Source organism: Erithacus rubecula, assembly GCF_903797595.1.
Source record: "Erithacus rubecula genome assembly, chromosome: 2".
In the NCBI taxonomy this organism is placed as follows: Eukaryota; Metazoa; Chordata; class Aves; order Passeriformes; family Muscicapidae; genus Erithacus; species Erithacus rubecula.
This window is the reverse complement of record NC_136685.1, coordinates 92942157-92960182: the sequence shown is the minus strand read 5'-3', so window position 1 is coordinate 92960182 and position 18026 is coordinate 92942157. Positions and strand designations below refer to the sequence as shown.

The following is an 18026-nucleotide window of genomic DNA, read 5'->3' as shown; positions in this document are numbered from 1 at the left end:
TTTAGGAATAGCCCTTAAATAAAGTGACAGGCAGTACTTGCAGTTTAGTTCCATTGTAAAAACTTAGCAAATGAGAAAACAAGGCATAGATAACTCAAGGTGTCTGATAAACACAACACACAAAGCCATTAGCAGAAACAACACTGAATACAGATTCCAACAGCTTCATTGCCTGGTGTTTGAAAAAAAAAAAAAAATGATGCTTTGATTTAAACTACAAGTCAATCTTAGGCTGTATTACTCTGTTCAGTCACTGCCTATCACTGTTTTTAATTATACTTGTGAACTTGTAACTGTAAAGTGGAGCCAAAGTTATGTTAAGGTAGTTTATCAATATTAATACTATCCTCACAATTCAAAAATAAGGTGGTGTAGGGGGCATAAACAAAAAAAAGCTCCATCTTCTGCTGCTTTATTCTCCTTATGCTTGGCTCAGGTAGCTGCCATCACTTTCAACACACACTGCTGTTTCTTTGCCAAAGAGCTGTTCCTGGATTCATCTGCATTCACAACTATATCAAAATACTCCAAAATGCATCCAGGGTGGTACAACTTCTCAGGCTGGCACTGCCAGCTTTCTCACTGGCAGGATACCTCTGATACTTTCTGGCAATCCCTAGGTTATGAAGCAGTCACATGCAAAGATATGCTTGTGCTACTTGAAAAAGAGATGGCCCACCATGGAAATTTCCACCATGGACATTCTTTTCTTTTTAACAGAAATGTTATTGGTATTTGTGGATTGTTTTGCCATGGTATTGTAAGACAGACCACTTTGAAAAGCTCTTTTTATCTTAAAATACCACCAGAAGGGAAGGACTCAGATTCCTCCAAACCAATATGTTTTAAGATAACATAGTGCTGCAGGACTCAACACAAGCACACCCCTTTTTAACTGAGAACAAATAAGGCACAACTTGGTCAACTTTAGTCAACTTCACTTGAGACACAACTCAGTGGAGCTATACTGGAGATGAATGTGGTGTGTTAAGCCTTATTGGAAGCTCAAGCAGACCTGACTCAGCTCAGCTAAAATCTTAGCTCAAGATCATTCAGGAATGGAAGAAAACTGACCAGGAAAAAGCTGTATATAAAGAACAAGAGCTGAGGACAGCAAAACAAAGTGTCTGTGATAGCCAGCAGGAAGACTAACACTGTTCTTGAGCATAGAACAGGATCAGAGGAGGATACCAAATTAGGTAGTTAGTAGAACAAATTCTGCTATTAGCTGATCATGCATTTCTACATGGTATTTCTAATACTGTGACATTACAGCTAGAGGTAATGTGGTCACTGAACAACCTAAATGCTTGAAAAATTCCTCTACCACAGAATATCACATTGGTTTAATGTAGTACATGGAGATTTTAAATTCCTTTTCTTTCATTGAATATATATGACTGAAATTACAGCAATAATACATGAAGATAATTCTTATGCAGAGTTTAAACAAGTGTTTCTGATAATACCTAATTTGGTTTTGTTGGGAGGTTTTTTTATAAAAAAATAACTTTTTACAAAAGACACTTCTGGCTACCTATACAAGAAGATCACTCAGAGGCAGGAAAAAAATTGTAATATATTCCAGATATCTGGAGGACTGTGTGCATTTTGCTTACAAGTCCTTTAAAATGCTCTGACCAGCTTCATTTCATCTGCTTCCAAGGAATAAGGAGCACAGGAATGTATAGACAGTCTTTAACTTCCTAGAGGAAAGGCACCAGATAAGGAGGACAGTGTCCAAAAATAAAAATCCTCATCTTACTCTCCTGTTTTGGTTGTACAGTTTTTATTGAACCTATTAGATCAATATGAAAAAAACCTATAATTCATCTGACTTGCCAGCAGGAAGAAAATGAAGTTTTATTTGATCTGCTATTAAAGCATTCCAGATATATGCCCAAACCTCACTCAGCTTCAGGTTAGAACAATATCAAGTCCAAATACTACAGTTTTTTCTTATCCTTGAAAATAATTTACAAAATACAAATTCTCATTCTCAGAAATCTTTCAAAGTGATGAGACGTTCAGATTATTCACCAACTTATTCTTACAGCAGAATGTCTTTAAAAAAAAGAAAACAAGAAAACATAATTATTGAAACACTCCTCTGCCACTATTAGAACCTATGTACAATATATTTACTGTCCCTTACCAGTATATTATAGTGGAAGAAAAATCAGGTCACAGGAAAGGAGTAGGAGTTTTGTTTCTTGGGAAGATTTTCATAACTGAGATGTTTAAGGTAAAAGAAACTCCTATGACTCAATACATAACTTACAGAAGAAACCAGACTGGACCAGTTCTTATAGAAAGGATAACAAAAAATCCTTGTGTTCTGTCTGCACGGATAGCCTAAAAGTTTATTTTGGCAGGGTGTTAAAACTGTTATTCTATGACTTTCCTTCCCAAAACATGTATTTTAATAGATTTTTTTCCTATTTACTAGGAAAGATAGTACCAATTCTTCCTCTCTTACAACAGAAGAGCATTTCCAGACATTTTCCATTTCAACCCCTCAACAATTTTTTAACAGGTATAAGAAACATGCAGCACAAACCTACATGTATTGAGAAAAGGTTTTCTTTCCTAGTTGCCTTTACAGAGCTCTCGTACTGAGGGATTGCTCTTCACGAGTTTATAGACTGAAAGTTTTAAAATTGTTTCACTAAGAGTAAATTTGCAGTAACTGCACTTATTTATGAAAGAATAATTTGCCATATTTGCTTCAGGTCCTTTATGAATTCACATGATGACCATTTGAGACCCAAAAAAGGAGGACACAGCGTCAGACTTCAAATATATAAAGCAACCATTAAAATTGCTGCAGTTTAATTTGAAGCTAGAAATTCAGAGGAGAACACACTTCTAACTCTAAGCCCCTTGAGGAAGCTGTGGAATTCTCACTTTCAGAGACCTAAAGGTTTGCAGAAGAGGAGGAGAGAAAACATGAGTAATAATCTAAATTTTACTACTCCTTTTTTCAGAGTAGTGCAGTAGCTGGCTGCTAGAGATCCCTTCCAGCTTTGCAGTACTTGACATCACAACAGCACTTGGCACTACAATCACACCTTTGTGGTTTCCTTATTTAAAAAAACAAAAAACAAAAGACTAACAAACTTGTAACAGTCCCACAAAGAATACAAAATAATTAAATTGCAAAGTATTCTCACAGCAGAAGGATTTATTTCATACAACCAAGCTAGCAGCTTTGCTTTCATTTCAATAAAAATAAATTCTGCATCTCCCTTGCTTGTTAGTCAAAGGAGGATTTTTCTTTTATCATACTCCATCAGGTAGCTGTGGAAGCATCCATGAGACTTGCTCTATTTTCCAATTCATCCTGCCCCACCCTGAATGCTTACAGCACGGAGTTATGTGTAGCACACATAAAGTGGAATTAATTCTAAAATATGTAACAGCTCAAAAGAATTGCAAGTTATGCATTAGAATGATCTCACATCTGAGTTACACACACCTACCACAGACACCCAGCGAACAGTAAGGAAGGAGCACAGACCCTGTGGAGTTCAATTAATGAAGGTGGACCACGATATGCATCAGCAGGATGAGTTTCCCATTCAACCCCGACTTTTTAGGAAGTTATTAACATTAACATAGCAATTACTGGAGGGAAAACACTGTATCTGCTCCATCAGACACGGGGCTGGGGCAGCGCGGGGCTGGGGCAGCGCTCAGCCTGCGAGCGCTCCCGGCGCGGCGACAGAGCTGCCACTGAGGCAAGTGTCACTCAGTCCAAGTGTCACTCAGTCCAAGTGTTACTGAGTCCAAGTGTCACTCAGTCCAAGTGTCACAAAGCCCAGGTGTCACAGAGCCCGAGTGGCACTGAGCCCAGGTGTCACGGAGCCCAGGTGTCACAGTCCCCAGACTACCACAGACCCCAGTTCACAGACCCCAAGCGTCACAGAGCCCAGGTGCCACAGACCCCAGGTGCCACAGACCCCAAGCCGTCACGGCTCCTTGCGCTCTCAGCAATGTCACAAACACCGTCCCCCACGCTTGTCGCACGGCAAGCTCCGTCTCCCCCGCCTCAGCCCCGCTCCCCCCCGGCAGGACCCTCCGCCCGGGGCTGCGGGGCTGGGCTACTCACATGCCAGATGGCGAAGAAGATGAGGGCGGCGCAGAGGACCAGCGACAGCATGTAGCAGAAGGCGGCGAAGGTGAAGGCCATGGCGGGGAGAGCCCTCCGCGCCCCCCTCCGCCGGGCGGGCTGTGCCAGCGGGCGAGCGGCGAGCGGGGCGAGCGGGGCGGGCAGAACCGCACGCACCCGGGGCCGGGCCCGCCCCGACCCCCGCAACGCCCCCGGCCCGGCCCCTCCGCCGCGATCCCCTCCCCGCCAAGGCGCCGCGGTGGGCGGCCACCAGGGGAGGGACCCTCGGTGCGGGGCGGGATGCGCTGGGGGTCGGGATGCGCGGGGGATCGGGATGCGCTGGGGGTCGGGATGCGCGGGGGTCCGGGTCTCGGCGGGGCGGGCGGGGCGGGATGCTCTGGGGTCCGGATGCGCGGGGGTGCGGATGCGCTGGGGTCTGATGAGCTTGGATCCGGATGCGCTTGGGGACCGGGGCTCGGCGGTCCGGATGCGCTGGGGTCTGGATGCGCTTGGGGTCAGGATGCGCTGGGGATTCGGGGCTCGGCGGTTCGGATGCGCTGGGGTCTGGATGCGCTTGGGGTCAGGATGCGCTGGGGGTTCGGGGCTCGGCGGTCCGGATGCGCTGGGGTCTGGATGCGCTTGGGGTCAGGATGCGCTGGGGGTTCGGGGCTCGGCGGTGCGGGGCTGCTGCCGCCGCTCGAGCGTCTGCAGCCGCGTGTTCCTGACTGAAATCCTGTCACGACAGCGTGAGAGGAAGGAGCGTAGGCTGGGATCAGTTCAGGCCAAATCTTGAGAAGATAATTATGTGCCTAAACTTGAAGCGCTTTGGTGTTTTTTTGTTTCATTTTTTTTCTCCTCTCAGGGTCGGTTAAATCGGGTGAAACATCCCCCAGGCTCAGTGGGTGGACCAGCGGTGGAGTGTCCATCCTCTGATAGAGAGGGGACAGGAACCCAGCACAAGAGTTCATGAAGCAAAGCGGAGCAGCTTAGCAAAGCAGGATCAGCCTGCCTATTCCACCAGGTGAAAAAGGCATTTACTGTTGGAGTAAATAAATAAAGCCCTCCTTAACAGCTACTGCTTTCAGATATATGTGATATCCAAATTGCTGGAGTACATATGTCAAATAACAAAGGAAGAGCAAGCTCCTGCCTTATCTTTAATGGATGGATTCCTTCATACCTTGTCTTTAACGGCACCCACAGTGTCTCCAGATACAATTTAGCCATTTCTGCAGATCTGGTTTAGATTTACCATCCAAAGTTCTTCCACTTCTTTGAAGCACATCAGCTGGCACAATACAGCAGGTTTGCATGCAAAAAGTTTTCATGAGAAAATACCAGAGAACCATCAGAAGTCCCATTTAAAAATATCTTGAAAAACATTAATGAAAGTCATGTATTTGAAATATCCTTACAAAACTGAAACAGAGTTTCAGTTCACAGCCTTTTTCATTCCTTTTATGGATTAAAGGGATTCAGTAACACTGTTTAGAAATTTGCCGGTGGTCACCTGTCAAAGTCAGATTTCATGGCACAGGAGAATACAATTCCATCAAAGCCAAGTTAAGTGGATGCTTTCTTTGTAAATGTTTCCAATATATTTTTGTTAAAAAGGACAGTATATTATTTGCAACATAATATGCACTTTTATCCTGAGACAAGAGTGTTGATTTGAATCAAGAGTCAAGGACAGCTATTAATAAACCAATTAGGAATAAACTGATGGATCTAACCTTTCATAATTGAGCTGCTCCAGACTGTACATGTGGTCTGATGTTTTAATTAAGAAGGACAGAATAAGGCAAATAGAAATGAGATTCATGTTATACAGGGATGCAGTAAACCTATTTATTGTAACTCTCTGACTTTTTAATTTTTTTGTACCTGAAATCCTGCAGAGCATATACTTGTGGAAGTAAATGGTTTATTCATAAGCACACATTTTGAAAAGAGCAGTAAATGAAGTACAGGAGTCATCTTTGGAAATATTTATTTATTTATTTATTTTGCCATGGTTACTTTAATATCTGGATATATATTACCGATGCTAAGATTCAACACAGAAAACACCTGCTGCTTCTAAGAAAATGAAAATAAAACATTTTTTTCTGGACCACTTACATGGATACATCTCCACATACGTATATGCATACCTATGAAAAATACAAATATACTGTAGCTATCATTTATGAACAGAAATAACCCTTAAATCTCAGTTTAGCACCACACTCCAAGGTAAACACTCCCCTGTTTTTCACTCTCATCTTCATTAATATTCCAGCTATTTATTTGGAGCTCTTCAAGGCAAAACACTTGTTCCTGACTTTGCAAGGAGACGGCTCCACAGCCAAAGACTTCCCAGATCACAGGGACTTTCCTGATACTGACTTTGAAACATACTTTGCCCCTAGCCATATTGCTAGCCATTAATCACTGCTAGTGGCTGTCAAATTACAAAAGTTTCTGGCATACAGAGAAGGCAAAAAAATCCATAAAGATACATTTAGGACATTTTTGCCTTACTGAGTTCTTGTTACATAATACCATGAGAATACCTTAAGTATCCTCAGATGTTTAAATGTTTAAGAGGGTGATGGAAAGATATACCCCTCTGATTTGCACTCAGAGATTTGTCTGAGTAATGGCTAAAAATCTTCCTTATCTCCATCTCGTTGCAAACTCATTACAGCTCTCTGTGGTACGAGGACCTCACAGCAGGGAGCTGTTTCTTTGTCATTTATGAATGAGACTACTGCAAATTGGGAAGCACAAGGCAAAATAATAAGTATGTGCCTGACTATTTTCTCCCTGGTTTAAGCCCCTGTGAACACAACAGGAACACCAGTCTGTCTATTAGCTCCTCGTGCACTTCTATGGTCTTCAAATAAATTAATGGATCTGATCTGAGCTGCATGAGAAATTACAGTCCAGCACCCAGCTGTGCTCCTTTGAAATAATGTACAGCACAGCAGCCAGGATGGAGGGTGAGGGAACTGAGGGTGGAGGGTGTGGGAGCTGAGGATGCAGCATTGTCTACTCAGGGGACCTGGAACGGGCAAACCAGATAAACACAGAGCACAGGGTACACAGTTTATATATATAAAATAGATTTTTGCCTTTATCAAAAACTCTTGCTTTCAAAAACTGTTATTTTAACACTTCTTGAGACCCACATGGATTTCTATTACTAGAAATAAAAGGCTCAGAGGTTCTGCAGCACTCTTAGGGAATGCAGTAATTCCTGCTCTCTGATGCTCATTTTAGCAGCCACAGTCTCAGATTTAGCACCTCATCTTTCACTCTTCCATCTTCAAAATCTTACCAATGCTCCTGCTTCCTCCATGGTATTCCCAAGTCATTTCCACAAGGGATTGCTGGTCTCTCTGTGGCTCCCACCTGTAACCCAGGAATGCAACAGAAAAAAGAGTCAGGAAGCTGAACCACGAGATGAATTGCAGACTAAGTAGAAAGTCAGTAAGAAATGGAAAGTAAATTTCTGTTCAGACTGATTTTAAAAGGGTTTGTATTCTCTCCTCTGATATTTAACTAGAGGCTCTTTCTTTTAAATATATTTGATGATGGGTACACAAGGCATTTCCAGCTTGGCAATAGTTCCTAGCACAATTAGTTTGCTTTGTCCCACAGTACCCACAAACAGATCGTGACAATGCATTTGTACACCCTGAGGAGAAAAGGGTTTTACAAAGGCTGTTAGGACTCTTGATTTCCTTGAGCAGATTAAATTTTGGAATGCTAGTTATCCCTCTTTGGATTTGGTGCTTGTAAAAAGAAAGAATTTCTCTTTATTTTGCATATTTGTTGAAAAATATGACTGCAGTACAGTCTGATCCCAATTTCACAGAGAGTCATCACAAGAGGATAGATGGTGGTGATGCATTTGTACAAGAAGTACTGAGATGCTGATTTTCAAAGCTATAACTCTGCAAATATGACCATATCTCAAAACACAAACAGGATCAGGAACTTTTTTACTTAAGCATGGGGTTTTACTTTGTGAGGACCTCTATGAAGGTACTATAAAAATTTAATTTCAGATAAATAATAACAGGAGTACATCTGGTGAGCAGCAGACAGCCCTCAAAAACAAACAGCATCCAGTTGTGAAAACAGATTGTGAAAATAATTTAACAGATTCATGAGTTCAGGATGTCCTTAGATTAGCAGGTCTCAGAGCACTTGATTTTATATGAAATGACCTTTTGTGCTAGGTAATGAAAGAATTTGAAGGCATTTAAATTTCCAGTGGCTAATTTACAGAATGGCATCAGAGATGAGAAGGGACTGCTAATGAGTCTTTCAACTCCCAAATAATTACCACAACTGGATAAACCTAAAGGAGAAGTTTTTAAGAGGCTTGCAATCCCTGAAGTGGGAGGCTAAAATCACTGTAAATCCACCCACAAGGTGATACACCCTCAGCCAAATGAGTTCATAGCTTTAAGATTTATATATTATTGCTACATTCCTGTTTAAGTGTAACATGTGAGTGTTACATGCATACTGAGTGCCTGTTTGAGTAAAAGCCATTATATTAATTATAGTAGAGAACTCTCATTCGTAGATTAATTTTAATAATATGTGTGACTCTCTCTTTTGTGAACCTTAAGTAATACTAAATTATTAACAATGCTTATATATAAATTGCCATCATCGGGCTTTACTGCTAATATCCCACAGAGATTAATAGAAGCATTTCATACCCTTGTGCATTATTATTTCAGATTATCTGCAGATTCTACATGAAATTACTCTATTATTTCATGGTCAGTTCATTTTCAAAAGGTTACTTTTGCAATAATAAAAGCAAGTGACATTTTGTTAATGAAGTCTCATTTTCAGATACCAAGAATAAGATAGTTCACAAACCCACTGACTATAATCTCGTTTTACTGCCAGCTGTTCCCACCTTTTTTTGTAGGACTTGGATGAATAAATTTTACTTATATTATCATAAGATCACAGGAAAGTTTATGTCAGAAGGGACTCCAGGCTGTCCCTAGTCCAACCTCCTGTGCAAAGCAGTGACAAACACAAGGTCAGGCTTATTGCTCAAGGCTTCATCTTGAAAGTCTTGAAAGCCTCCATGGGCAGCCTGTTCCACTCCCTGTCTCAGGTCATCTTCAGCAGAATTGTCAGGTCCAGGTCTGTTTCATTGCCAGGAATTATTCTCTGCTTAGTACACAACTTTACATTTGTAGTTTGTAAGGTTCCTGTTAGGCTATAAACTCCTTATTATTGAAATCCACTTTTAAAAGCATGGATTAATATACAATACAGAAATGTTCCTAATGAGCAGGTTTGCCCTCCTGAACTCAGTGATCTCAGTTCTGTGCTGTGCTCTGATAACCAGCACCACAGAGGCAGGACACACGTGTTGATTCTTCATGATCTTCTAGCAAACAGATGTTTGTCATCAGGGAATCTGTGACTTTTTCCATGACCTGCAGGGTTAGTGGAGCAACTTTGTGAGCATGGTTACCATTCCACCTCTTAATTCTTAAGATATGATTTTCTCCTCTGTTGCTCCAGCCACCTCTGTCCTTCTACTGCACAGTTCTTTCCCATTAGCCCATTTTTCCCTTATTTTCTTGTTAGCTCATTGTCTTACCCTGGTCCATCTCAACCTGGCCTCTCACTTCCATAACTCCTCCAAATCCAGCTTTTATCTCCTGGGAGCTCATCAAGACTGCTTCCCCACCAGTGATGAAATATCTGACAGGATGTTAATTCCTCCTAGAAAGACAGGATCTCTGCCCTTGGTTCCAGGACAGAGTAGAAAAAGCAAGTGGAAAAAGCAATTGCAGGGGAGGTCCTGCTTTAAAATGAAATGGATTGGGGAAAGGATTTGCTTAATTACATCTCTAACAACTATGTGTGGAATTTTCAGGGGGATTAGGATTAGACAAAACCATAATTATTCATGGCAACAGTAGAAGTCATCTTCAGAAGTTACCTCCCTTCAGATGTGAAATCCTTCCAATGCATGGAAGGCAGGAATCTTCCATAAATTAGTAGTGACATTTTCAGCATTGGAAAAATAGCATCTCTGTTTTTCCCAAGAAGATTTTTCTGAACTGGTCAAGACTTTAGTCTGAAGGGGAAACCCAACGTAGAAATAGGAGCCCATGAAGGGAAGAGAAAGTAAGATCCTAATGTGGAATATCTGAAACAGTTTTAATTGCCTATTTCGCTTCAAATCAATACATGGAAAGCATAAAGAAGTAATTCTTGCTAACATTGCTTAATCCTGCCAAGAAGGAATTTAATTTGTGTCTGTGCTGGGGAGAGAGTGGGTTACAACTTTATCAGTTCTGAATAACTAAATTCCACCAAATAAATGAAAAAGGAATAACAAATTTTCTGAATAACCTTTCTCATAAGAAATCCTTCATTAGTCACTGAAGACCCTGCAGACCTCTAATAAGACAATTTGCATAAGATATGCCTTTGTCCAAACCCTGAAATAACATTCTGGGCTAGATTCCTCTGATTTTGACAATATTTTTGACAATTTTTTCCCACCCTGTAACACTCTGCTAATCTCCAAGACCTGCTGGTGCTCCCACCCACTGCAGGCTGTATCAGATCACACTCCATGGCTCCATCATTCTGAACAGAGATGCCAGAACAAAGTCAAATCTGCGATGCCCTTCAAAAGTTCTCCTTCTCAGAGGATGATTAAATTATCTCCTATTAAACCAAATGCTCTTCCTCTTTGCCTTTCTGTACTGTCACTGATACTGAATGCTCATCCCTGCTGTCCCAAAAAACAACAATCTGTTGCAGAAAACCTAGACCTGGTGTCTTTGCTATAATTGAGGAAAAAAAAATTCCAGTATTTCACCAGACTGACATATGTGTTCTCAGTGAATTAATGGTCTTAGTCATTTTTAACTTGCAGGCATAAGTGAATAGCTACAATATGGTCTGCATAACTAACAGTGTTGACTAATGAATACATAAACATTAAATTATGGCTTTATTTGTTCAGAAAAGTTGTTTTTTGATGCAGTTTTATGAGAGGTGAGTACAAAAGGAAGGAGGGGCCATGCAGGTACAGTAGCATGTGCAGCAGTAACAGTAGGAATGATCTGGTTGCAACAGCTCAGAACCCCTATAGCCTGTCTCCTTGTCCTCTAACTCACTAAATCAGTATCAGGTTTGACTGGCCTCTATTTAAAGGAAATAAATAAATCAGTTGTCAAAAAACATGACTTGTATTATTAGCACATCAGCAATGCAACTCTCGATCAAGCACTGAATTTAAACCCTCTCCAAACTGATCCCCTAAGCTTTTGTAACTTTGAAACATATTCTTCATGTTAAACCAGAGAAAATAGAAAATCCATAAATAGGGATATTTTTAACTGTAGGAGTAAAACTAATGATTACAGCACTCTATATCACTTAGAATTTCTAGTCACTTCAGCTAAAATCCCTTAGAAAAACTATTTTAGCATTTGACAACAAGTACTGAAGAATTCATATTGTAAATTGGAAAAATACCAGAAGAAAAGGTTGGAGGTGGCGATGGAGGAGTTGGGAACACGTTTAGCAAGAAATCTCATGAGAACACTGTGCTGAAAGATCATTTTTATTCTAAATATAAATCTTTAATACATTAGCAATCCTGGCTTTAACATCCTAATATATTTTTATTGCCAGTCTGAAGAAGAAAAAGCAAGACAAGGTGATTCTCCGCAATTTACCTATCTCTTGCAAAGAAGAGAAGGTTTGAAATCCTGGTTGAAGGTTCCAGTGCATTTTGTATTGCACACATTTCAATTTCTGTTCTGCCTTCTACCAAGCAATAAGAGGCAAGAGGCAGAAGCTGGAAGACAGGAAGGCTCCCCCTGCACATGAGGAAGAATTTCCTTACTGTACAAGAGACAGAGCACTGGAACAGGTCACCCAGGGAGGTTGTGGAATCTTCCCTGGAATTTCAAAGCCATCTGGACACAATGCACCTGCCCGAGCAGGGAGGTTGGACCAGATGACCCACTGTGGTCCTTTCCAACCTGACCCACTCTGTGATTCTTTTTCTTTCTGTAACCTTGAGATGTCTAGATAAACTTGCCTAATCCACAAGATAAGTTTGGGTCTAGATCCTTAATATATTCAGTATGCCCTCTGAAATACTCAGTTTAACTCTAGGAATAGGTAGGAGAAAGAGTTTGTGATGTCATAAGTAAAAAACCTGTGCCTAATTTTATTCTGTGTCATTCAAAGTCACCTTTTTCCCAATCCCGTATGTTTTGTACCCACATTAAACACTTAGTACAAGCTTTCTTTTGTTAAACCAATTGTCACTTTTACGTGACAGAAGTGGCTGAGCAGTGACAGGTTCCAGCTCTAGTCATCTATGCTCTCCAAATGGAATGATCTGTGTTGTTTCACAAAGCTTTCACTTGTCACTCAGAGCTCTGAAGCTCTGGAAGTTCACTGGAAGATCAATGAAACACAGATCTCAGAGATTACTAGAGAAATGCAAGAGCTAAATGTGATCTTAACTACTCATTACCTGGGAAGAGAACTGTGACTCACATCAGCTTCAGAAAGTTAAACAGCCTTTTAGAAATCATCATGACTCACAGGTACTGCATACACACTCACTCATATACACAGAATCTTCTTCTCTGTTCAAGGCATTTAGTTCCTCTATAGGGAAACTCAGCTCTCATCTCCTTGAACATACAACAGCCTTACATCAATGTAATTTCCTTGGCATCAGCCAGCTCTCTGATTCAGAGAAGTAGACACAATATATGTGTGTTTCTTGCTGACTGGGCTACATAAATTGTTGACCTATAAACTTCTGTGAAACAACACATAACAGAAATTATTTTTTCTTTTTGCTTCCCGAAGAGATTTTGTACAAGTTTGCTTTGGATTGCAAGTAAAGCAAGTCTCAAAATCAAATGAACTCCAGGTAGGTTTTCTTTGAGGACATAGTGTTCTAAAGGAAAAATATTTTTCAACAATTATTCCAGTGAGGGGTTATTTTGGCTTCTGAAGCATTCATTTTAGTGACAGTAATTCCATGTCCATTGAAGGAATTAACACAAGCAAAGCCATTGAGTTAAGCAAAGCCAGCCAAGCTGGGGGACTTGAGCTTGAAATGAGAGCAAATACAACATTTTAGCAGTACTGGTGTTTCCAATCCATCAGTTACTGTTGTAATTTACATGCATGCTGCATTCTGAGAGGTACTTTGAACTTTCAGGTAACTGAAAATCAGAAAGCACTTTTGCTAATTTGAACTGCAAAAGGGTTTTCCACTCTGATGCTCCCAGTATGACCCACATGCACTCAGAGATCATCCTGTAGGAAAAGGCAACGCATTGGACAACCTTCTTAGTTTCTTCATATATTTGTTCTGGCCCGGATGGAGAAGCTAATTTGTGATAATTAGGGTGTAAATTTCCAAGCATTGCAGCTTAGCTGCCCTAGTTCCCACTAAGGCCACTTTGTCTTGCTGGGAGAAAGTAATCTGGCTTTGAAAGTACTGTAAGCTATTTTTCTTTTAACACTGAAGTGTCCCCAGCAAGAATAGTGTGAATTAGTGAAATGGAAATTCACACCCAATGTGAGTTTCTATTAACTTCCTTCTGTTAAAATGCCCATAAATAGGGCAGGTGGCTGAAGCAGACTGACAGGGTAATAAATGCCCTGAAAGGGAAAAGAATTAATATGAGTTACGTCCACAAATGCTGTTACTGAGCTCATTTCACCTTGAAGAGGAGGAAGTAATGCACCCCAAGGAAGGAAGGCAAATTACTGCAAATGACCTGAAGTAGCTGAGTAAAGAGTTTGAAGTGCCTGCTAACTAACTGCTCACCTGAGGAGCCAAGAGAGCTGAGCAGGGCAAGGTGTGAGTGTCACCTCACAGCCTGACACAGAGGCTGGCAGAAACTGTCCTCTGATGCTTGTTTGCCAGACTGACTGGAATGAGCAAATTCAATTCTTATCAGGAAAGTGTCTGCCTTGCAAAACTCAGAAGCATGAGATTCCCCTGCTAATCATCCTGGTGCAAACAAAGAGGAACAAAAACTTAATTATCCTTCTGCTCCAACAAATGGTACCTCCACACTAAAATCCAGAGACTGCACTGGGGACCATCTATGCCTTTGACCATCCCAGAATTATCCTACATGGATTATTTCATCCTGCAGGGCTGCCAGGCCTGAATTGAACCCAAACACATCAGACTGTTTGCAGTTCTTTGCTTATATTTATCAATATTCTTTGTTGCCAGCTGCAGGACTTTATTTTAAATCAATAAAAATATGCTCTTAACTACAAAACCATATGGAAATTGCATGAAATCTTCCATTGCTCCCCTCTACAAAGCCAGGGTCCTCTTTAAAAAGATAACTTTGAGTTTAGAAATTCCAGTTGTAGGAACATTAATTTAACAGTGCTGCAAGGCAAAGATACATTCAGTTTGTTTGAATTCCTAGGCAAGGTGTGAAACCAAACTGGAGGGAGTCTCCAGATAAAACAAGAGCAATTCCCTGGCTGTATTTCAGTCCAAAGCTGCACAGATCATAGTTGTATAAACTCATTTTATGCACAGTTGCTTCTGTTAACTTTTTTAATGTCTTCTGTCTCTGGACAGCATATGTGAATTCTAAACCCTGCAAATCTGAGGTGTGTGAATTTACTGTCATATTGTGTTGTGAAAGTGGATTGCCACACAACTTCATATCTGAATATTTCTCAAATTCACTAGTGCTAACAGCAGATATTCTCCCTTCTGTCCATACAATTTCTTGAATGAGATTCTGCTTCAATGTGCAAGTTTTATGGCATCTCTATATACTGTGAAAATGTGCTTCTCCACAAAAAGTAATATTTTACTATCTTTGACAGCAATAAAAATGCTTCTTACATACTATAGAACTTTATGAGGCAGTCTGAGATATGCATGACATGTCCCCTCAGGAAAGAGAGTTTATTTAAGGAGACTGGCACATATTTCCAGTCTGGTTTGTATTTTAGGAGTTGTTGTAATCTCAGACTCACTACATATTTGAGAAATCCTGAAAGACAGATGAGGTTTCAGAAGACTGGTAAAGATAAAAACCATCTTAAAAAAAAGGAACAGCCTTGGAATGGTCAACATTTTGGCATGTTTAATTGTTTATTTCATTATTTGTCTGTTGATTTAAATTAAGCAAGTATCCAGAAGAGAACAATAAAATAAAATAATAAAAGGAAAATTGTATGAAACTAAACAAAATTCTTTCTATAACAAAAAAAAAAAAAAAAAAAAGTCTTGGAAAAAAAGAATGAGCAATTAAAGTCATGTATGCTAGCTCTGCAATCTGTTTCACAGTGCTGCCTGATTGTTCCCACTCTTACTGTTGTGTATTTAATTATTCCTACTAAATGAAATAGCTCTCATTTTAATTTTTTGGGTTGTGCATATTTTTCACACTGATTTCTTGAACCCTCATGATGATTCTCAATTTACATCCTACCCTTTCATGGGCAAATAAGGGATCCTGATGGCTGGATGCTATTTAATAATCCTCTCCCCATGTTAACCAAAATATTAATGGAAGTCCTGACTAGTGCTGGACCTGAGGTAAGATTCTACACAATCCCATGTGCAGAAACCTTTCATTTTGATGATGAATCATGGTTAGCAAAAGCAGCTGCATTTTCCCAACATGATGCAGCAGCACTCAGAAATATAGCTGCATGTTTCATCACAAATAGAACGAATGGAATAATATCAATCCAGAACGAAAACAGAAAACATTGTACTGAGATGAACAAGCCAAAATGTAGCACTGAAGATGTGAAGAAGTGACATTTTGGGACATTACAGTTTTGAAAGCTGCATGCACATATTTGAGAATTAGGAGATATTAGACCTATTGGCCCTGGAGATAAGGCAGAAAGAACTGAGCTCATTCCACCAAAAGAAAACACTGGAGGCACACATGAAAACATAAATGTAAAGTGGTAATGAGTGTGGAAATATAATATCTGAAATTACATAAAGTGATTTAAATTAGGAGTTAGAAAAACTACAAAGACTACAACCTTCAACAGGTTGTTCAAAGGCTCATCCAGCCTGACCTTGGATGCTTCCAGGGATATTCCAGCTGACAAGGTTTAAGAGCTATGGAGACAGAAAAAACACAGCAACCCTACAGATGATTAAGGAACCATCCAAATCTATTATTTATAGTCTTACACAGTTTTTGACAGGTGACTGTAAAATGTGGGTTTGAAATCATTATTTTAACCCGCTATTGTGAGAAGCCAAAAGTTCAGGGGTGTGAACTTTCTCTAAAGAAATCAATGGCAATGTAGAGTCTACCTACACAAGGTATTTATGCAATCCCCATTATGGCAGTATTAGTACTGTTCTCAATATTGAATGTACTTCTGCTGGGGTGGGTTTTCTCCTTTCCTCTTTGCCTGTGGAATTTTTCCCTCTGACATGCTAAGAAGCACTGATGGCTAGGTCCTGGCGATGGGGGAGGGAGAATCCCTCTGGTTGTTTGGAGTTTCTTTCGGATGGAGGGAAACACGGTGGGATTAAAAGCAGGTGAAAGCAGAGCGGGGGCATTCGCTCTCTCATTCGATGCCACCGCCATCCCAACGCTGGGAGCTGCTGTTTCTCCTGCCGTCAGACCCATCCCGGGTTTCCAGGCCTCTCTGCCATTTCAGCTCGCTGTTCCAAGCCGCCCGCCTCTCCTTCCCATCGCTGCCCGGGGCACCGCCGCCATCTCGCTGCCATGGCCGCCGCTCCCGGCCCGGCACAGCGCCCCCTGCAGCCGCCTCGGCGCCACCGCACCCGCCCCGCCCGCCGGGAGCCGCAGCGCCGCTGCCGGCTGGGACGGGAACTGCACCGGGAGAGCGCCCAGCTGCGCTCCGGCTCCTGCTCTATCCTATTCCCCAATCTTTGCCCCTTAATTTCAACATTACACCGATTCGGAGGGAGAGGATTTACCTTCTCCATTTCAAGAGAGGGCTCTGCTTCCCCTAACAGACACCTGTCTTTCAAACCGAGACAATTTCTCTTCACAATAATGCTCTAAGGTCAACGAATTTGTGAAACCACACAAGTGAAAATAAAAGATTTGTGAACCCAAAGAGAAAATGTTCAGTAAACCAACCATAAAGAGTAATCCAGTGGTATCTCCTTGGAGGAAATCACACTTCTAGCTGCTGCTTTTAACATTTCAGATCTGCCCAAATCACTGAATTCCAATAGGTTGGGCACGCACATATCAGTGGAGCGTGTGCCATCAGTTCAGCACGGAGCAGGACAGGTACTGTTAGACACTTAGCAGGCTGTTAATATGCACATTAATTGCTCTCACCTGAGTCTTGGTCATCTGATGAGATGTTCTTTTCCTGCTGACTGAAACAATAGCAATTGCCTGTAAGAACACACTGTTCTGCAAAGCTTAGCAGGTCTGTTGTTTACCTGTTTTATTCAATGAGTGGTTACATTTAAAGCAGATAAATAAGCCTGGAAATGCTATTTATTTAGGCATGCAGCTACCCATCTTAACTTACAATTCAAATAACCAGATTATTTTATGAATCTGACACTAAAATGACTTAGCAGAAGCTACAGCATGAGCAGTCATATCTCAGACCTAGGTTCTCTTTGTAGGTGCATGACTTGTTCTCTCTTCATGGCCTGATTTTTCAAAGAAGGATTTTAAATACAGTAGAATAGAAATCCAATACTGGGAATGCAGGGCAGAAAAAAAAAAAATCATATGATGGCCATCTTATCAAGGCTTGAGTGTGTTACACTACTAGTAGCACACAATTAATCCAAAATACAAATAATACTTATTGTTGTATAAACAAATAATAGTGTTTACTTGAGTGTACCCACAGCTGCTTTATGAGTGTGAAC

General features: G+C 40.9%; 1 protein-coding gene and 3 long non-coding RNA genes across 4 annotated transcripts in view; 1 reads left to right on the top strand and 3 right to left on the bottom strand.

Moving 5' to 3' along the window:
* Positions 1 to 4290, bottom strand: part of CNIH3 (cornichon family AMPA receptor auxiliary protein 3) — a 43688-nt gene extending 39398 nt beyond the window's left edge. Inside the window, exon 1 of the mRNA XM_079299096.1 lies at positions 4112 to 4290. Within this exon, the coding sequence (XP_079155222.1) occupies positions 4112 to 4192 (81 nt within the window). The 5' untranslated portion in view covers positions 4193 to 4290. The remainder of the gene's footprint in view (positions 1 to 4111) is intronic.
* Positions 2795 to 3611, bottom strand: LOC306798821. Its single transcript, XR_013773472.1, has 2 exons — positions 3521 to 3611; positions 2795 to 2917 (listed from the first exon to the last, which is right to left on the bottom strand). It is a non-coding gene; the product is annotated as an uncharacterized lncRNA (long non-coding RNA).
* Positions 4063 to 5154, top strand: LOC306798820. The gene is made up of 2 exons (XR_013773471.1): positions 4063 to 4181; positions 4974 to 5154. It is a non-coding gene; the product is annotated as an uncharacterized lncRNA (long non-coding RNA).
* An 11032-nt stretch (positions 5155 to 16186) lies between these two features.
* Positions 16187 to 17794, bottom strand: LOC306798460. Its single transcript, XR_013773357.1, has 3 exons — positions 17720 to 17794; positions 17476 to 17512; positions 16187 to 16265 (listed from the first exon to the last, which is right to left on the bottom strand). It is a non-coding gene; the product is annotated as an uncharacterized lncRNA (long non-coding RNA).
* Between the last annotated feature and the right edge of the window lie 232 nt (positions 17795 to 18026).